Source organism: Leptinotarsa decemlineata, unplaced genomic scaffold, assembly GCF_025532065.1.
Source record: "Leptinotarsa decemlineata unplaced genomic scaffold, Ldec_3_MD MMD2_tig00026328_RagTag_RagTag, whole genome shotgun sequence".
Taxonomy (NCBI): Eukaryota; Metazoa; Arthropoda; class Insecta; order Coleoptera; family Chrysomelidae; genus Leptinotarsa; species Leptinotarsa decemlineata.
The window spans coordinates 37,601,610-37,622,752 of NW_027412688.1; the positions used below are offsets into that span (position 1 = coordinate 37,601,610).

The 21,143-nt window shown below is 38.3% G+C and overlaps 3 protein-coding genes across 5 annotated transcripts in view; 2 read left to right on the plus strand and 1 right to left on the minus strand.

Annotated features, from left to right (window-relative positions):
* The first annotated feature begins 182 nt into the window (after window positions 1-182).
* Window positions 183-6,971, plus strand: XRCC1 (DNA repair protein XRCC1). Of its 3 annotated transcripts, none has more exons than XM_074182285.1 (7): window positions 183-361; window positions 541-1,066; window positions 2,892-3,305; window positions 4,815-5,100; window positions 5,659-5,901; window positions 5,970-6,236; window positions 6,743-6,971. In XM_074182285.1, the coding sequence occupies exons 1-7, from the start codon at window positions 311-313 to the stop codon at window positions 6,909-6,911; spliced, it is 1,956 nt and encodes a 651-aa protein (XP_074038386.1). In that variant the 5' UTR covers window positions 183-310; the 3' UTR covers window positions 6,912-6,971. The 3 variants fall into 3 exon arrangements, with proteins under 3 accessions (XP_074038386.1, XP_074038387.1, XP_074038388.1); XM_074182286.1 differs by having other exon boundaries at window positions 5,973-6,236; XM_074182287.1 differs by having other exon boundaries at window positions 331-469.
* A 1,778-nt stretch (window positions 6,972-8,749) lies between these two features.
* On the plus strand, window positions 8,750-9,291 carry LOC141485481 (ADAMTS-like protein 3). The gene has a single exon (XM_074182289.1). The coding sequence runs from the start codon at window positions 8,813-8,815 to the stop codon at window positions 9,176-9,178; it is 366 nt and encodes a 121-aa protein (XP_074038390.1). The 5' UTR covers window positions 8,750-8,812; the 3' UTR covers window positions 9,179-9,291.
* Window positions 9,292-9,890: 599 nt separating this feature from the next.
* btv (dynein cytoplasmic heavy chain beethoven) overlaps window positions 9,891-21,143 on the minus strand; it is a 38,445-nt gene continuing 27,192 nt past the window's right edge. The window contains exons 53-69 of the mRNA XM_074182290.1: window positions 18,804-18,957; window positions 18,411-18,547; window positions 18,270-18,355; window positions 17,989-18,147; window positions 17,772-17,935; window positions 17,480-17,719; window positions 17,169-17,420; window positions 16,913-17,111; window positions 14,014-14,168; window positions 13,748-13,908; window positions 13,466-13,695; window positions 13,141-13,412; window positions 12,860-12,983; window positions 12,493-12,797; window positions 12,133-12,329; window positions 10,324-10,510; window positions 9,891-10,091 (exon numbers count right to left, since the gene is read on the minus strand). Coding sequence (XP_074038391.1) covers window positions 9,939-10,091; window positions 10,324-10,510; window positions 12,133-12,329; window positions 12,493-12,797; window positions 12,860-12,983; window positions 13,141-13,412; window positions 13,466-13,695; window positions 13,748-13,908; window positions 14,014-14,168; window positions 16,913-17,111; window positions 17,169-17,420; window positions 17,480-17,719; window positions 17,772-17,935; window positions 17,989-18,147; window positions 18,270-18,355; window positions 18,411-18,547; window positions 18,804-18,957 — 3,175 coding nt within the window. The 3' untranslated portion in view covers window positions 9,891-9,938. The remainder of the gene's footprint in view (window positions 10,092-10,323; window positions 10,511-12,132; window positions 12,330-12,492; window positions 12,798-12,859; window positions 12,984-13,140; window positions 13,413-13,465; window positions 13,696-13,747; window positions 13,909-14,013; window positions 14,169-16,912; window positions 17,112-17,168; window positions 17,421-17,479; window positions 17,720-17,771; window positions 17,936-17,988; window positions 18,148-18,269; window positions 18,356-18,410; window positions 18,548-18,803; window positions 18,958-21,143) is intronic.

Sequence of the window (21,143 nt, forward strand, 5' to 3'; positions counted from 1 at the left end):
AAACTGTGATTGTAGTTATTTCTATGTATGGAAATTCACCTCAAGGTTTCACTTTCTGATTTAATATTTAAATTGTGTCACTATCAGTTATGTATCAGCTGACAAAATGAATTGAATAAATGAACGCTGAAGCGCGCGACAAACGAAGCTCTGTGAAAGTGACTTTATTTCGAATTTCTGTCAAGTATCAAGTGTCATTTTTCATATTTGGCGGGCGACTGATATAATGCACAATTTCAATAACAAATTAAAGTTCAAATTTCTAGAATCTATAGATCAGAACCATACGTAGAGCAACTGAACATGCAAAATGCCTCCAATCAAAGTCGATTATGTAATGAGCTTCAGCAGTGAAGATCCGGTACGATAACCCAGCATCCAGCTGGGCCAATTGTAATAACATGTTGTAATAACATAATAAAATCTTTGTTTCGCAGATTTTGAACATACAAATTAAAAAAAGGAAGGCGTAAGACTGACAAAACAGCGAGGTAGAGATGAAACAACCAAAGTAATTTCTCTGTTTTTTATTTTCTTCAGGTCCACGTAGCGAGTAACGTCTTAAAGAATGACTCAAAAAAGTGGAAATGCCGAACCGCCGGAGAAAAAATGGCCGTCATAGTGCTCCAGCTGGAAAAAGCCACGGAAATCTCTGGAATCGATATAGGAAACGAGCACTCCGCCTTCATTGAAGTTTTGGTGTCTCGATCCGGAGGAGGGGATGACTTTAAAGGCCTTCTCATGGCTTCTGCCTTCATGACCCCCGCGGAGGCCAAACAGAGCCAGAACGTCAATCAGGTACGGATGTTCACGAAAGAACACCTGTTGAAGCCGCAGTGCGACGAGAAGTGGGACAGAGTCAAAGTGGTGTGCACACAGCCTTTCAACAGGTATGTGCAGTACGGTCTGTCGTTTATCATTCTTCACACAAAGGAGGAGAAGCCATCAGGCACTTTGCAGGGTAATATCGGAAAGTTCGCTCTCAGGCCGGCTTCTCCTGATATTTTCACGGCCGGGAGCTTGTTTGCCAAGGTGAAGGAGCAAAAGAAGGAGGAGAAATTATCAGGTAGGAGTTGAACCCTCAAAGTTGCTTTCTCAGTCATCAAAATAAACACAAAAGCTCTAGAATAATCAATATTCAAAATATTCATTAAAGTATAATAACGACACAATTCAATTAATTTGATGTAAATGAGATGTCTCTGCTATGTAACTATATGTATTAATTATTTTTAAATATAGGCATCATTTTATTGTGTTGAATACGTTAAATTGCACAGTATTTAGAAAAAACTTGATTGTACTGCTATAATGAAAAATGTGGTACAAGTACTGACATATGTATCCTGTTATTAAAAAAATTTGAATATTCAATGGTGAAGAAAATTAACTTTTTGTAACCTAACCTAACTTAACCTTTTTTCAGACTAATCAACATGTAACCTAATCCACATGTAGCCTTACCTAACCTACCGTAACATAAACTAACCTCTTAAACTAATCAACATGCAACCTAGTCTAATCTTTTTTTAAACTAATCAATATGTAACCTAACCTAACCTACACTAATATAACCCAACCTTTTTTAAACTAATCAACATGAAACGTAATCTAACCTAACCTATCCTAACCTATTTTGAAACTCATCAACATGTAACCTAATCTACATGTAACCTAACCTACCATAATATAATTTTTAAAACTAATCAACATGTAGGTAATATAACATAACTTAATCTTACCTAACCTTTTTTGAAACTAATCAATATGTAACCTAATCTAACTAAATACTAAATTTATATCATATTTTGTGATGAGTCCAATAAGTTATACATTCTGTACTCATTTCTGTAATAACTTCAGTGACGAATAAAGTTCTATTCTATTCTTATCCTAACCTTACTTATTTAACTGATCAACAAGTAAAAAATAAACTAATAAATAGAGTTTATTATATGATTTTCACTATAAGGGTTTTACAAAAACCGCGACACGTGTTTCGCTATACAATAGCTTCTTCAAGCATGTAACATGTAACCTAATCTACATGTAACCTAATCAAAATGTAACTTAACCTATCCTAACATAACCTAACCTTTTCTAAACAAATCAACATATAACCTACCCTAATATACCCCAACCTTTTTTAAACTAATCAACATGAAACCTAATCTAACCTACCCTAACATAACCTAACCTAAACTTTTTTGAAACTAATCAACATGTAACCTAATCTAACTTACCCTAACCTCACCTAATCAATGTATAACCTAACCTACCATAACATAACTTTTTTAAAACTAATCAACATGTAATCTTACATAACTTAAACCTTTTTTGGAACACATAACCTAATCTAACTCACCCTAACCTAACTTTTTTAACTAATCAACATGTAACCCAACCTACCCTAACATTTTCTAAACAAATCAATATGTAACCTTTTTTAAAACTAATCAACGTGTAACCTAATATAACCTATTGGGTCGTTTCAAATGAGTTCACTTTAAACTGTAATATCTCAATGAATACTTATTAAATTCTATCGAAATTAGCTCCATTTGAATCAGTACACTTTTGAAAACGTAATACAAGTCGGGTAATTTCGTCAGATTGGGTAACGTTCTCCCAGTGAGACAGTTAAAGAATATATGATGAACTGATGATTTGTGGGTAGTCCCACAAGTATATGTTGAAAGAATTTTTTATCAATTTCTAGACTCCTTTCTTCAAATTCATTTCGAGTAGGGTTCTAACTAATTTTTTTGATGGTTTCTACATAGCTTTGGTATCATTTATTTCTCATCAGTTTGTTGACAACAATACTGTCTGCTTTCTAATACGATTTTTCCAGTCGTTTCATCGTTTCAGTTGAATTTGTGGTATCTTAGGTGCTGCTGCTATACGGGAGGCTGCCTCGGCCACGTCCTTGGCAAGGTTTGGTTCCCCCAAGTGTAAACCCAAACTGAAGACTGGTGACTCCACACCTACACAGAACCGCACGAAGGTTCAGCAGTCCGAGGAAGGTGAAGAACAGCCCCGAAAGGACAGGAATCGGACGGGACTCTTTTATAGCGAAGACGATGATAAACCAAACGAAAAAATTGACCGGATCATCAAGAAGAAGAAGGAGGAGGACGAGGCGAAGAAAAACAAAGACGAAGGCAGGAAACAGAGTGCGGAGCTCAACATTTGGGGGCTTCCCAAAGTTAAGACGAAAGATGATGAAAGGGAGGAGGATGTGAGGCGAGATAAGGACGGCGAGAAAGCTAAGAAGAAGGTGAAAGACGCAACACCAGCCAAAGGTTAGAGACACTTTTTTGTGCCTTTTTGTGTAATTTTTGAAGTCTGTAGAGTTAGTTATTGTGAGAGAGTCAAAAAATTGACTGTATTATTCTCTTTTATTTAACCGTTGAAAAAACATTACAGAAACCTTGAAAATTTTGAAATTGACCAGACTATTTTTTTTAGCTCAGGCAATCCATCAGATGAAACGAGAAAATAAAGGTTACTTTTCTATCTCTAACAATTTTATATGTTAATGTAACTTGGGAGTAGAAAAAAGTTTGAAAATTGCTTCCACTTTCCACAATGGGGAATGTTCCTCAATTTGGGTTATTACAGCAAATGCAAGTTTGAACAAAATTTTAGTTTAAAAAAGGAAAATTATCTTAATAAATCAACAATTGAGGCAAAATATGTGGCTCCACAAGCCACATAAACAACAGTTGTTTTGTTATTTATTTATATAGAGAAAGATAGGTTAGGTGCACAAAATGTCATATGTCACAGAATGTCTCTGGACTCGGAACATAAGTAAACAGAACAGCACGCCTCTGAAATAAGTCATCTTTGTTTGTCTCATTCAGGTAACAGATTCATTGTCCTTTATTAGCTATAACCGATGTTGCCAAATGTTGAATGCATTATTTCATTCCTCTTTTTTAAGTATTTAAATACTTCTTTAAGTTGATATGATGAGTTTGAAATGCGTTGTTTTAGAGCTCTTTTATGAAAACTACTTGATTTTCGTCAGGAGGAACATTCTCTATACAGATGATTTACAAAAAGAGGAAAACAAAATTGGCTTAATATTTTTAGTAATTTTGTTTTTTGAAAAAAAAAAGGGTATTAAAGTTATTTTAATAGTTTTCATAATCAATGCATTATATGAAATATTGAATGAAACCAAAAATTTTGAAAAATTGACTGTACTATTTTGTCAATATTGTCAAAAGCCAAATTGTCAAACATATTAATTTCCGATAATATTCAATTTCACAAACTATATTAATATATTACCATATTACTATTTCCTCTTATGTCTTATGTCAGAGAGAAATGAAGACTTATAGTTTTATAATCCGGTAAAAGAAGTTCAGTTTTTTTCTCTCTCCATTTCAATAGTTTCAAAAAACCAATCATGAAATTTCTTGCATTGTTTTTTCTCAAAAAAACTCAGTAATCCAGTGAATTTGTAAAAAACTTGGGTGAGGATTTTTATGAGTAGGTATCCTATGCCAATTTGGGAAAAATTCGTAATTGATGGTTATGTCACGCTGCGGAAAAGGTGACAGACGAGTTGATGCCGATAAGAATGGTTGCCCGCTCTTGTGCTTGAAAGACATGGATGTGAAGTGAACTCTTATTGCCTTGATCAATATCAAGAAGTAGGTCTACCTATTTCTTTTGAATAGAGCGACAAATTTGTCAGTTTTTATGTTCATCTTCATCCTTCATTTCTGTATATTAATTATTATTATTATAACAATGAAACTTAGTCCAATTCTAAACAATCTCATTGCATATCAAAGGTAGCAAACAGAAGGAAGTTAGTAACCATGATAGTCCCAGCACTTCCAAACAAAACGAATCAAAGCGAGACCTGAAGAGAAAGCTGCAAGAGGACACGACAAAAGAAGACACTAAAAAGAAGAAAATGAACATTCCCGTCACGAAGCCATATGAAAGATTGTTGGAAGGTATCACTATTGTCGTTAGCGGAATTCAGAATCCCGATAGAGCGATGCTTCGAACGACAGCCTTGTCAATGGGGGCCAAGTACAAGCCGGATTGGGATTCGAGTTGTACCCATTTAATGTAGGTATCAGTAAATTTATTTGTTTGACTGTATATTCATTCCTAGGGTACACGTTTTTTCAAAAGAACAAGCTGGTAGTTCAAGAATAGTCAGGCCTATTACATTAAGTCGGTTAAAATTCTGAAGATGTTCAACTATTGAGCAGAAGGTGCTGTTGGATAGTTTTCTTTTGATAACAGGCTATCACTGCACGAGAATAATAAGAAGAGGTGATTCAGCATTACTTCTTCTTCTTATTTTTTAGTTTATGGCCTCAGCTGCACGGAACAATTGGAATATTTGATTTTCTTAATTTCTTCAGCCTGACTTGAGAAGTTGTTGCGTCTTTTATGGCTCTAAAGTGAATAGCTGGAATAAATTAACTCCTAATATTTCAAGATGAGATTATTTTATGGATGTGATGAGTTTTCTAATCAACTGAGATTGTAAGAATATCACATTAGCTGACTTACTTTCGAATCACTTGCAATTCTTTGATTATTTAGAGTTAATGCTTTCTAACTCCCGTATTCATCTCGTCAGCTTTATGTGGGATTCAAATAAAAATCTGCTTTTAGTTGTGCCTTTGCAAACACTCCAAAGTTCAACCAGGTGAAAGGCAAAGGGAAGATAGTGAGAAAGACATGGTTGGAAGAGTGCCACAAACAAAGAAAGAGGTTGCCGTGGAGAAGATACGCTCTAGATAAAAGTGATAAGGATAAAGACGAGAGCGAAGATGAGATATGCGAAGCAGTAGAGACCGTTGAGATGGACGTACAGAGCGATTCACCAGAAGAAACCGATCTGGATTACAACGACCAGTGAGTGTCCTAAGAACTGTTATCATCTCGAATGGTGTGAATTTTGTTCTTTTTTCATTCATATTCAGTAGAGACGAGGGGTCTGATACCGAAGAAAGGATAGCAAAAATTTTGGCAGCACAATCCGCTACCGAGAAAAAAACTAGCCCTAGCACGAAAGCTAACGGCGATATTTATTGCGTTGATACGGACGAAGAAGAATTTCCAGAAAAATCCAAGGTGCCGGAAGTTGAGGAACTGGCAGGCTTTTTCGATGGCAAAGTATTTTACGTGGATCAGTCTTTTGACGATGAAACGTACGCCAAGCTCAGAAAGTACATCGTGGCCTATAGAGGGTGAGTAAAATTAGTATGATAACAATTTTGGTGGAGTTGTCTTGAAATATTTTTTTAGCACTGTCCTGATGATTCTACAAGAAACTTGTCTAATTTTTCTGAGAGATGAGGCCAACAAATAATCATTCATTTGTTTCAGCAAACGTACTGTTGTTTGTGTTTGGGTTTTTCCATCTAAAATTCTGAAAAACATCATAATGAAACATAGTTGTTTGACATGCTGCTGCTGCTGAATGTAGCTGCGAGTTTTGACTGTTTTGAATTGAGATTTTCGCAATACAAATCACCTTAGTTTGCTAGTTCCCTCTAGACTTAAATACCTGAACTATATTGTCAGTTTATAAAATTCAAGTTTCCTGTACATTGCTGGTAGATTACTTTGATGTTTCAATGCATTACCAGGATTACAAAAACACGTATTATTTCAAAGGCATTTCTTCAATACTAGCGTCTACATCGATGAATGATAAAACTCAGCAATTTATTTTCATTTGAGAGTCTTTCAGGAAGATGGCTGACGATCCCACAGAAGACGTTGACGTGATAGTAGCTGCCGAAGACACCAGCGAGAGTTTCAAAGAGATCAATGCCGATGCGAGTTGTGTGAGGCCTGACTGGATTTGGAAATGTCATAATGAAAGCGAATTAGTTGCTTTTGATGATTATATGTATTGAATGTTGTTTATATTTTTTAACGAAATAGAAGACGTTTTGCTAATAAACTTTTTTGTATTTTCCATGCCTTTAACTTCAAACGCTTGTAAGAGCTTTGAAAAGTCATTTATATAATTGCTCCGCAGAATGATACTTTGATTATTATTTTGACGCAGCGCCATGTTTACTTTGAATAATGAAGTAATTTTTCGATATGGATTACAGAATTTTCCAAAATAACGATGGATTCATGTGGACCCTGGAGTAGGCAAATCAATATTCAGAGTCAAACTCTAGGAAAACGATGATTAATCTCATGAGGATCCGCAATCATAAGCGTTCGGATATTCATTTTTACATCTATCTATTCTGATATTCTTTCACAGAAATGTAAAAGACAATTCTTCATTAGGACAAGGAAATCCAAAATGTTTTGTTCAGTGAATCGGAGTAATTCTGGTCTAGTGCGCCGTAGGGAAGCAAATACCAAAAAAAGAGAAGAAGAACCAGAGTACCAGTTATATATCAGAATAGACTTGACCAATCAATATGGCGCGGACGGACAATTCAAAGCCAAACTTTACTTTTCCTCCGTACCACAACCTTACAAAACTCCATGGTTTAAGGATCTGGCTACTTGTTCTCATAAAGAAATCGTCAATATGTGCAGAATTAGGAGCACTCATTCCCTCAATAAAGCGCATCTCCACAAAATTAAGATAGTTGATGACGACCGCTGCGAATGTGGGGAAATACAGACGCTCCCACATATATTCTTTGCCGGCCCTAATATTTCTCATAATATACAGATATTTCATGCCTCTCAGCATCCCTCCTTCAACAATTCAGCCTCTTACCTTCCACGATATCTTTTTCAAACATATATCACCATCTAACATACAGACCATATCCAAATTCCTGATTTCATCCAATATAAAGCTGTAGTGATCAAGCCAGATCTAATACTTGTGCCCATGCAGTGCTTCGCCAATCATGACCTGATCGTAGTGTTCATACACGTAACCGTAGTGCTCCACCTCACATTAGTGCTTACACTCTAGTGTAGTCGGACATTGCTTGTTAACTGACTTCAAATTACAGTCGAACTCTGTTTTAGCGCAAACCCAGGTGGGGTTTGGGTCCAACTCAGATCCACTTCAGTGTAGGCTCCACCTGTAGTAGCAACATGATCCTGGAACTCCTGGCTGGTTAGCCCTGGCAGCCGAAGACATTAATGGAAAAAGAAGAAGAAGAAGTTATATTTTGGAAAATGTGTCTATGCACTGCACAACCTCTCCGATATTCAGAAATAGTAATGGAAGAGAAAATAATTCTCAGAATTATTGGGCAAATCAGCATATGTTTGTATTTGTGGTAAACCTTCAACAAAGAAGATTTCACTTCAAGGAAATAAAATACTGTGGATGTTTTAAAAATTATCATATCATATGACATATAGTAGATAACTTTATTGAGAAACAGTAGGATATTGAACCAATCATATTCTAGTTACCAGAGGTAAGGAGTTGAAAAACCCGGAAAATTAAAATTATTCCATGATAAAAAAATTGAAAAGGTTTTTTCATTTCATTGAAAGCACTTTATATCAATAAGTTCCGAAAATCTAAGCCAACATTAGTGGCTGGGTACATGTCTTGGAACGCAACGTTCGTTCGTAGTTCAAATACGTTTTACGTTTGGTTATCGTTTGAAAATAAATTCACCTTCTCATCATTTTCTCATACTTATGATTCACTGAAATATTATTATCGTTAGTTGGTGTCACTGATGATCTTTCACCAAAAAACATTTTCTCCTCACTGAATCACCTGCAGCTGAAAATAGAACACGTGAAAAAATATCCTTGGAAACGTTATCTGAACAACCCCAAACTTTTGTTACTGACAAATATCGCTCCGGAAATGTCAAAGTCACTCGCTTTAATATTTCTCCTGCTGATCCTGCCTTCACTGGCCAAGAACGCTACAAACGCCTCGAACCACTCCGTCACCACCAACGCCACATCCCCCTTTCCGCAGAAAAAAGAAGTCACCCGCTCAGCGGAGGACGACAACCTGGACCACGTGGTCTACTACGACGACATCATCGCCATCAACGAACGCTCGAAGAAGGACGCCAAGATCTGGGACCACTGGGGCAAGTGGTCGTCTTGCAGCGTGTCTTGCGGCGTGGGAAAGATGACCCGGTGGAGACATTGTGTGTCTAAGGGGTGCGCTACCGGCGAGAAGGAGGCGCAGATCAAGACTTGTACCTTGTCTCCGTGCTGAGGACGGACGCTGAGGTTCGGAATGTGTGCCCGGGAGTGAAATTATTGTTTTGTCCGGTGCTCTTAATATTGTGAAATTCTTATTTCTTTTCATTATATAAAATTGAAGTAGAATTGGGTTTTGGAATTCTCCGAATTGAAATAAAAGAAAACGCGCTTTTTGTTTAAAATTGCCCAACTGATACAAATTTGCCATTGTTTTGATTGACTTGTGACACGGTGCTTTGTCTTGATGAATCATTTTTTTTTCTTTGCCAGATGCAGTCGTTTCTTTGCATTTTCGTCCTTCAAACGCTTCAATAACGCTATAAATTATTCACTGTTTCCCCTCTCAAGATAGTCGATGAGAAAAAACACTTTAAAGAATCATCAAGACGTTCTTGTCTTGATGAGTAAATTTTCAGAAATAATGGTTGGGTCACAGTTTTTTCACTTTATGTAACTGTTACGGTTTTCAGAGATTCACAATCAAGAACGTGTTTATGGACCATGGACAATTATATTTAGTGAATTCTGTGCTGTTTTATGTTCAAATCATAGAACTTAATTTCTTGGAAAATATAAAGTTTGATTTGATAATTTCGGGAACCGTGAAAAAACTTCTCGAAGTGGAAGAATCGAGAGATATCCATCATTAGTAAAAGCTCTGAAGTGGACCTTTGTAGAACACCACTATCATAAATCAGATGGTTGTGAGTAAAAACGAATTTTTTATCGATGATGACTTTAATGAATACTTATCTTAACTAACAATGACATTATTATTGCTCTAGATAGAAAGCTATACCGCATTGAATCCATTCGTCTTTCTGTTTTGCGTCACAGGATATTTGCACTAAGAAAATCTTCTTATCCCTGCTAGATGTGGTGTATACAGGCACGTCAATGTATTTGTCTTGGTCCAATACATTCTTCTGTTGAAAATGAAAGGAAACAATTAGCCACGTATATTATTATTGAGACATGCCATTTTGATTTTGAAACTTTTCTGCTTACCAGAATTAACAACCATAATCAGGCCGAAAGTGGAGTGAAATGTCTTTTATTTTTGAGAAATCAAAGTAATTTTATTGTTCATTGATTTTGGGTGTTTTAGACAAAGGAAGTGCGAAACTTCAAGAGATTTTTGAAGTTATTTTTTCTCACCTTTTCAACCCAATTGAGGTAACAATTAGGTACAGTGTTGATATTTTCCGAATTCGGAGAACAGTGCTTCAAAGCCCCGTTTTCAAAAATACCCCCTTCAACGAGCAAATCCGTTAAAATTACCGAATCGTGTTTAGATCTCCAATTGGTTTGAAGCAATAGTTCATCCATAGGCACTTTTGCTGACCTAAAAATGGGACATATCAACAGAAAATGAGAGGTAATAGTGAAATAATAAGCTACATAAGTCTAACATAATGCTGTTTCACAGATACCTGATTGGTAGTCGATAAAGTTTTGCTAACTTGTTCACCTGGAGGAGGAGATGGAACTTATGTCAGAGGAGCAAGTCTAGTTCTGGCGAAGATGAAACACGACTTCGCTATCTATCCGAGTTGTTCACGGGATAGAAGAGTCTTTCTATCAGGAAAAGAATACAGTTATGGTCCTGCTGGATATTCAGAAACCCTTTGACAAGGTACGTACGGAAAGGTTTGTCGCTTAAATGTGGTTGGCAGACGTGCCTTTATACGTGTTAGGATTCTTGAATCCTACCTGAGCAACCGAACTTTTAGTGTGAGAGTGGACCAAACTACATCTGCACATTACCGAATGAAATCGGGTGTTTCGCAGCGGTCCTGCTTATCACCGCACCTGTACTCATTGTACACGCACAACTTTCCCATGTTCTCGCGAAGGAATGTGGGTATATATGCGGACGATACCGCAGTTTACGCACACTTGTCGTGCCGTACTTTGACAGGAACAAAATTGAGATGGAGTCATCGAAAACTGAGCTCGTCAACTTCACGAAGAAATTTACCAACGTAAAGATCTTCAGGAAGTTACGCATCAAGGGCAAAAGCGTTGATGAGCAGAGAAGCGCGCGGTATCTGCGGGTCATCCTGGATAGACGCCTGATTTTCAGGAACACTTGAGCCTGGCAGTTCAATGAGCGGCTGCGGCGGTAAAACGCACGTATCCGCTCATGGCACGGAAACCTAAGCTCAGTGATGACGACAAGTTGCTCATTTACAAACAAGTAATAAGACCGCTGTATTGTAGTCCGTCTCCTATTCTGCAGTCTCAAGAGAACTCCTTTAAAGATACTTGAGACGATGTAGAATTTAGTGTTCCGTAGTTGCACGAAAAGTGACAGATACATTTCACTGGTTGATCTGTTAGATCTGGCTGAAGTTGAGACGACTAATGAACATATCAGGAGGCTGTTTCAGAAATTCTTCAAGTTCTTCCTGCCGAAAAGCCCACAGACGAGACGTCACGGCGCTTGGAAGCTATCATAATCAGCCCCATGAACACGTGTGATCTATGATTCATTGGATATCTTCCATAAGTGGCGCGAATGTGATCGCGATTAGTTCATGGAAGAATTGGATAAGATAATTCATGCCATAGCTGGTTTTTTCATGAACTTTTTCCATAAGGTTACGGACAACTTAGCCACCCGCCAACATCAGCGGGGGCGCCTCCCTCTGTCCAGTCGTGGGTCTGTGGTAGCGCGTTTTTTGTTGTCTTCTTAGGCTAAACAGTACAGTCCTCCTCCAGCTATCCCTCCTTGTATACATATCTTCCTTCCTTTCCCACCTCTAACTCCCACATACGGGAGAGCGACATGTACATATATTTTCACTAGTTTTCTACCCAGAATAGTTATATAAATATTTTGATTTTGTTCCACAGTTGATGATACCTTTTTTCTACGGTTGGGCTTGCTTAGTTCCTCACATCAAACATTCATAATTTCCCTGTACGTTTTCAATATCTCAGACTGAAATAAAGGTTACTTACCGAGAAAAATCCTGCTTATGAGAGGCCAGAAAAGCATCAGGGTGGAACAGAGTAGATAGACTAAACGGCTTCTGGAGCAGTTCTTTGACTTTTTCGTTCTTCCATTTAGATAAACCGATAATTTTGTTCATGGCATTGCGTAAGTACTGTATTGGCTCCTTAGGCCCATTCCAAAAAGTCAGCCATAGCTTCGGAGTCTAGAAGTTGTGAATTAGTTGAGACAGAATTCAATGGTAACACCACTGATTAATTCTGTGGTAGTTACATATTGAAATAGCGATACTCCATAGTACGATTCTACGACCCTTATCACTCAATGTTGAAAGATGAAACTACATTCGGTACCTTGACAAAACTCACCTCGTAGTTTAAAAGAGAGTTACCGATTTCCAGATCCTGGCCATCGGGAACCACAACACCCTTATAAATTTTCTTGAGAGTCCCGAAACATTTGTGTATCATCTGAAGAAGTAAAAGAGCATTGTCGAATTCTTCATTTATGAAGGTTTCCACTACAGAGCTACTTTCAACTTTCCTCTCGCTCGTCATCCTGATGAAGTCGTGACCTTGATTCAGTTTCTTCCAAATGTTCATAAAGGGCGCGAGACCTTTTTGGAAAACGTCTTGATTGAAGGCGTTCGAAATGTTTTTGGACAAGTAGAAATCTAAAAAAGAAGACGAATAGAGTTGTTGGATACTACAATTATGGGTGTTGAGTTTTACACACTTTTGAGTTCAGATATCAGTTTCGATGAAGTCTGTTTTTCCCAAGCTCTCCCAATATTTTGAGCAAGTCCAAAAGCTGAGGGTGCGTCTATATTTGGTATTTGCTTTATTCCCTTAACATACTCCTAGAATCAAGATATGTCAGGGTTAACAGATCAAGATCATGTAAAACTCTGATAGATGGGCCTAGATGAAACTATCGCCGAAAGACCACACCAAACATTGCTAAACCAAGACGGCTCTGCATTGATGATTTCAACTACCCTGGATGGTTTGTCTTACCTCAAACTGTGCTGCACTCGGCAAGGTCACTTCAAGTCCAAAAGGTTTCCATCTATGGCTGAGAACCTCATCAGCGAAGTACTGCTCAGCGTACGATCGCACAATCTCCATGTCGTCTAGGTTCTCGATCCTACCACCGTAAACAGCGTCTGATGTTAAACCCCGGACGAAATTCCACTGAATCTGCGCCCCCTGATTGTGCCACAAATCCTCAATCAGCTTCACGCTGGTAGAGAGATCGGTATCGCTGAAGTCGTAGTATTTCGACCAACCTGAAACGTAAGTATGACGTTGGGTAGTTTGGCTGCTGCACGCTCCGACTTACCTTGGGGGATGTATTTTCTACGTTCTTGAAGCAGTGCGTGGAGACATGCCAACACAAAGAGAACCCTAGCAGAGTTCTGATTCAGTTTTTCTACGTACTCGCTGCCGAAGGTGCTGTAGCTCCGCAAGAGGTTACTTTTGATCCCTTGCGACGTTTCGTAAACTACCTTCAGGCTGTTTTGCGCCAAGACAAAGTTGAAGTTTGAGGAAGGCTCCGAAATCAACCACAGCCTTGAGGAGAGTACAGTTTTTGAGGGATCTCACGAATATTGAAATTACTCACCGGAATTTAGAGTTGGCACCAGCACTTTTGAGGTTCTGAGTTAAAACAGGCAACCAATACGTGACTAGGTGCAAGTTTTTCAGGATCAACCAAGTACCCGAATCTGAACACTTCTTCAGCGCTGACAAAGCTTTCGTTTCCTGGCCTTCACCCATCGCCACCTGAAAGGTAGTTACATGAGAGGCCATGAAATTGATTCTTGTGACACACCGTACGCCTTTCCTAGCAAAGCATAAGGATTTCAATAATGCAATTGACATGCTCACCTCGGTGTATTCTTGTAGACAAGCTTTGGCTAAATCTCTGACTTCTGTGGTTGGATCAGTTCCTGAGACTGCGAGGATCAGAATAGGAACGTCGCTGGTCGATTCTTTGTATACCAAAGATAAATCCAAAACAGATGGGTCAATAGATTTTAACCCTAAAAGAAGTTTGCTTCATAACGAAACATTCAAACAGCTTCATTTGATTTGTTTTTTAGATTAAATTCGGTGTTTCGAAACTGCATGAAAAGTCTAGATCAAAAGTGTACTTGTTATTTATATTTGGGAACTCTCCATAACCTCATTTAGCCACGGGTTCAAGACATTGTGGCCGACTATTGAGATTAATTCAAAAATCCAAACATAGAAACATGTGTGATATATAAAATAGAATGTCTCCTATATTATACTGTAGAATATCCCCTGAAAAAAATTAGGCCGGCCGCCGCTGATCTTCGTTGATCGACTGTGATTCGGCCAAGGTCACTCTTGAATCTACTTGTGTTTCTCGATCTTTCTAGGTGTCGCGTCACTTCGAGAATATTCCTATCGGCTTTCAAAGACTTTCATTGGGATATATAAGCCCTACCAACAGGCATAGGACGCTAAGCACCAGGCCCAGACAATATAAAAAATCGAGCACTGAAAGTGCTGCCACGAAAGGGTATAGCAGCCATAACCAACATCATAAATGCTATACTCAGACTGCAACACTTCCCGTACCAGTTCAAAGAGGCAACGGTAATCCACATACCAAAGCCCAAGAAGAACCACCTGTTTCCAGCGAACCACCGGCCAATAAGCTTACTGCCATCCGTAAGCAAAGTGGCGGAACGTGTCATCCTGAAGAGACTAGAAGAACAAACCAGAGAGTTAGGGATCCTCCCCGACGAACAATTCGGTTTTAGATCAGAACACTCAACAGAGTTAAGTCCTGAGGGTAGTGGACTTTGCGACAGAAGGCTTCAACCTTGGCAAAGGATACAACACCGGAGCTATCTTCTTAGACGTCTTCAAGGCGTTTGACAGAGTTTGGCATGACGGGCTACAACAACAGGCAAACAGATTGGAGGAGTGGGCTAACCTGTGGAAGATCAGTATCAACCCTGACAAGAGTCAGGCGATACTGTTCACTCGCAGGTTCGTACAACCGGAAGGCAACGTCATCTTCAACGGACAAGAGATTCCGTGGACACAAAGCGACATATTTCGGGGTCATCCTAGACAAGAAACTAACATTCCAGGCCCACGTACAGCAGAGAATAGGAATAGCCAAACAGGCCAGAAGACGCCTGGCGCCGATCATAGGAAGAAGTGGTAACATGGCACTGAAAGTCAAGTTACTAATGATCAGAACGATTCTAATGCCAATAATACTGTATGCATGCACTGCCTGGGGCCAGTGTGCGCAGACATACAGAAAGAAGATCCAATCATTTATAAATGCGAGCGTAAGGGCCGCTGTAAATGCACCTTACTATATACCAAACAGATTCATATACAGAGATCTAGACCTGGACACGCAATATGTGGACGTGTATGTGAGAGAACATGCAGAGACACGCAATATGTGGACGTGTATATGAGAGAACATGCAGAAAGCACGTTCGAAAGAATCAGATCGCACTTAAATCCAGCGTTCCGCGATCTACACGATGCGTTGAACATGGATGACTCCAGGTTTCCAGAAAGGGACAAACATCCAAGGCCAACGAAGCAGAATCAGAGACCGCCCCACGAGTCGCCGTAAGGCGACTCCGGTAAGCACATTAAATAGACTTTCTTTCAGCAAGTTCACTGCAGAACAACTCGACCGCGATTCTAGTATTCTTATTAAGGAACGCCCGACATTAAAAATAATAGCCGCCGGTTAGTTTTTGGGGGCCCCCATGCTTAAATTCAGTTAGGAATAGTCAGATAAAATAATGACTCGATAAGAAGGTAAAAGCACCTAAAGGCTGACTTTCTACCAAAATGAGGATAGATGTCAATCTTGCTGAAGTGCCCATCAGTAAGTTGAGGACCGCTCGGAGAACGGGGGTGGAAGGAATGGGGTAGTAGGTTCTCCTCGCTAACAAATGGGGGGGAAGCTCCTACTTCAGAGCACTCAACCCGGGAGGGGGCATGGGGTGATAGGACGCTAGTATAGTTGAAAGTGCAGTACGGAGTGAGCTCATAAGGTGACAGACATTTGAGTATTAGTATAGAGTTTTTGTGTTGTATTGACTAGTGTACTAGTGAACTAAAGTTGAGTTTGATTCATATACTTTTACCATAAACGCTGGTGTTTCCCAGGGATTCATATTGTCTTCAACCCTCTTTTTATTGTATATCAACGACTCAGTGGAAAAATATAATGCACAGAAAATTTAGAACATATTGAATATAACTTATAAAATATGCAGTTGAATATATTATTGCAAGTCCAATAATAAAAAACTTACAGTATGCGATGATGAAATATGTGAAACTGTTGTAGATCATGCCCGAATGAAAATAACGCCGGCCGCCACTGGCAACCACAAACCAAACGTGACGTAGCTAAGAGCGCGAGAATGCCCAATGTTCCCTGCCGCTCGAGAAGCAGCAAGAACTCTCTTACGATGTTCGATTACGATATTTAAGCGTTGGCGAATGGAATATCAGACAGTCAAGTACACAGTCAAGTGAAAGATACAGTGCGATACGCGAAGTGGTCTAGTAAGGCGATAGACATTAAAATAATAGTTGAATTTTTAGTTGAAGTGTTTGTTGTATTCAAAGTGAAATACAGTCAAGTTCTATTATTCAGTGTAGTCAATTATTGGGGAAGCTACGGGAAAAAAACATAACAATACTGTACCTGTTATGTTTTTTTCCTGTATTGGGGAAGCTACTGGAAAAAAACATAACAATACTGTACCTGTTATGTGTAAAACACATTGTATCATCGTGGAGTACAGTCTATCCGAACGCAGTGCTTGTATTACAAGCACCTTCTGAAAATTAGATAGCTTACAATGTGTAGGTATTTCTGTTTCACAAATACTGGTATTCATGAAGTTTTTCCACATGTTAAACTCTTCCAGTTTGAGGCTTTTAAAGAATTCCGGCAGTGCTGACTGAAAAGCAGGCATACAATATTCAAGTGGTTGTTTGTAAAGCCTCATTAAACTTACCTGTATGTTTTGTACCCCATTAACACAGTGTTTCGGTACCCACGGAGGCAACTCTTCAGGGATATTTTTATTTGGAATCGTGTTGCCTAAAAATACCTGCCATTCTGCTCCTGGTATCTCATTCGGGTAAATTTTATGAACCACGTGCAGTAAGAACTTGAGTCTATCGTATTTGAAAATTCCTCTGCTCATATAGCTGTATACAGTATGAAGCAAATGCTTCTTCTGCAAATCTAAGTTGCTTTCAATACCCTAAAAGTTTGGAGGTTATCCAATGCCGCTCTATGTCTCCAACATTTGTGTCTCCTTACCTGAAAAGTCCGCAGCGATTTCAAGAACAATTCCGCGAAAGCAGTAACGGAGAGAAGGTAAATAACGTCGCATTTCCCAAAATCGTTGCAAGCAAAATACAGTGAGCTGCCAAAGTAGGAAATATCTCTATACATGTCGTATTCCGATTGCAGTTTCGATTGTACTTCACTGGACTCTTTCAAAGCCTTCGCTATAGCTTCCGAGCTGGCTTTAGTCTCGTTCAAGGACTCCAGGAGTTTCTGCAGAGAATTATCTGATCAACTGGAATCTTTTGATCTCGTTTAGTCTTACCGAATCTTGGAGTATGTCTCCTTTGCAATCAACTAAAGCTTCCAGTAGTTCATTCTGCAGCTGGCTCAGCTTTTCTTCCATCTCCTCTCTATCTTTCAGCAACTGTTGCTTCTTGGTCTCTAATTCGGGATTTTCCTGGCTGACAGCACCAGAAAGAAGTTGTTCTACAAACATGAATTGACTTTATGACCTTCATGAGTCGTTTCAGAAGCGTTACCTGTCAATCCGGAATGGGTGACAGTGAAATTCATGAGATTCACAAGAGGGGAAATATCCGGAGGTAGCTTCAGGTGCTGGTCTCTACTACACATGATGAGTTTGAAGTCGATGTGGTAGTCTATCAACTTACCATTGAGCTTGATCAGTCGTCTTTCACCTAAAAATATGTCTGCTACAAAGGTTGCCTCTACTTGAGAGTGTTTATGCTTGTTTATTACTCATCTAAGAGAGGATAAACTCAACCTTCAGGTAACTGGAAACGAAAGCATGTCTACTGACCTTGATTGATGAATTCTTTTCTCAAAATCTGGAACAACGTAGGGCAAATTGTGTCTATTTCTTCGATAATGAAAGTTTTTCCAAATCTGAAGCAAAATTCTTGATGTGACTTCAAAAATCAATTACCTGAATACAACTAACCTTACTGCCAGTTCGAGCATTCCTTTGAATTTTGGGGAGTTTTGAGTAGTACATTCCACGTTTTTGTGTCTCAAGTGCCGTTTCATCCAAGAGGTAGCTGATGAAGTAGGGTCAATTAACAAAGGAACCATATCGGCCTTGAAAAAAAAGTATCAGTAATGGCATTTTATTTTCGAAAATGTATTTTTGCAGAGCCGCACCCTTATCTAACCTGAAAGACCACTCACCATACAAACTAATCGGATTCGTTGAGAAGTTGGGTTTATTTGGCCGAGTGTGAGTAGGTGTGAGCCACAATGAACCCTTGCGGGTTGCGGCGGAAGTCGAATAGACCCACTCACACTGGACCTGATCTAACCCTGTTATAAGACCCATAATTAGAAAATCTTTTACCTTCAGAATTATAACGGCATTCTGTATGGACATTTTGTCTGCAGATAGACCTTCACTTCTCCACTGCATTCTTTCTCTTTCCGTAGAGAAAAATAGCTCTATGTCGATTTTACGATGAAGTCCTAGATCTTCGCACCACAACGTCAAAAATTCCCTTGAAAAGTGAAGATTTTTAGATATCAAGCAGTAATAGAGTGAGGTGATCAATAATGATAGAAACTTCAACTTTATTAACTAGTAATGGAACATTATTTAAAAAAAGTTTCCTCAGATAAATGATCTAATATATAAAAATGGATGTTTGTTGGTTGGTTGGTTGATTGGTTAGTGATAAACTTCTACATCGCTCAATAGCGCCTACGATGCAAAATGGGGATTTACTCGAGCGTCATAAAGACATATTAGGTTGCAAAGCTTAGATGATAAGAAGGTGGGGGAAGTGGCTATAGATTTTCAAATATGTAAAAAAATACTGTTGCAAGGATTCACTCGAGCGCGTCAGATGTTGATAGCATCAATGTCTTACGTATTTTTAATAATGTTGGTATGTTAATCTGATCGTTTGCATGATGTGGGTGGCTATACGAGAGGGTTAAAAAAAAATTAATCGAGCGCGTCAATAATCTGACGATTTCGATGTGATGCAAACTCGCGGCCATTATTATAATGTGCAAAATAAATCGTCATTTTGAAATACTCAAGCGCGTCAGCTTAAGATATATATGGTTCATCTTTATGTTTTAGACGTGCTGTCTCATAATCTGACGATTATCTAGAGGTATTCGCCTAATCTGACAAAAAAATATTTTTTCAATTTTTTTTTAAATCATTGAACTTAATTAATTGAAAAACTCAGGAAATAGCATGCAGATAAATAAGTGTATGTTTTTTAAGTAGAATACTTGTATTTATAAAAAAATAATTAAAAGAAGTGCTCAAAAAAATTTAATGTTTTATAATCAATTGATCAATTAATGAAGAAAAGAGAAATTAATCTTTCAATGTTTTTCCCCACTTTTATTTGTAACTAACGTTACTGCAGTTACTTATACAATATATAAGTTTGAAAATGTCCTTACAGGACGAAACTGCAGTATATTTAGTTACAAATAAAAGTGGTAAAAAACATAGAAATTTTCATTTCTCTTTTCTTCATTATGATTTCCTATCACGTAGTAACAGCTACATACATCAATTAATTGATCAATTAATCATCATCTTCATCTTCATCACGAACGAGTCTCTGTGATCAGCTGTGATGGCGTCATGGCAACAGAATTCAGAGTGGGCACGGAGTGAGAGAGTAATAGATAGAGAAAAAGTAAAAAAGGAATAGAAACGCGGAGAGGGAAATATAGTCATCACGCAGCTGCACGCAGCTGCAAAGTTTCTCGACAAATTTTTGCTATTTCGGCTTGTGGAAATCGTCAGATTATATATTTTTCGATATCCTTGGATAATTTTCTTCAAAATAAAAAAAAAATTCAGCTACGCTCGAGAATGTCGAGATGACGTTTTTTTACAACTTTGCTGCCCTTCCCTTTCTTTACGTCACTCTCAAATTGTTTGATTACTGTTTGATTACTGGAATATACACTTTTTAGCATGTAATTAACTCACCCTACCTTAATCTGACGCGTTCGAGAATTTCTGATGATCAATTTTTTTTTACTAATCTGATTCTTTATGCCTCACAGGCGGCCTTATGTAATAGGTTGGATTTATTATATTTTTCGTATGAAAAGGGAACCTTATCATCTTTCAGAAATAACCTTAAGGCCAACAGAGCCAAGCCATTTAAAGGAAAAGTCGTTAAAATTAACTGCTTGATGCTAAGAAATTCGATATTTTGAAACATTCAACCTCATGATTCATTTCACTATCTTTCGTTAAGGGTCGAAAATATGTTATCCATTCTGTATACCCCATTTAGAATAAAAGTCCAAAAAGCAATTAAACGTATAATAAATATCAAAATTTATGTTCCGAGGGGTTAGAGTGTCAGCCTTAATTTTAACGACATGATAAAATTAATGTCTGGCATAGTCTACATACCACTATTCAAAACAGCAAAAATATCAAAATGACCCTTGCAGTGACATCTATATATCAGTAGCAGACTCACGACATTAGAAATGTCGGAAACTAGACGGTAATTTTTGCGGACTTATCCGCTGGACATGTAGAGGACGTTAAGAGTACCAGTTCCGGAAATAATTTCAGACTTTCTGATTGGTGGGAATTTTTAGGAGATTATTTGAATTACATCCCCTAATAGAGTTAAGGTGGAAATTTTTGGGAGAGAATTAAGTGAGTCGTGCGCGGACCCCAGAGTCGTTT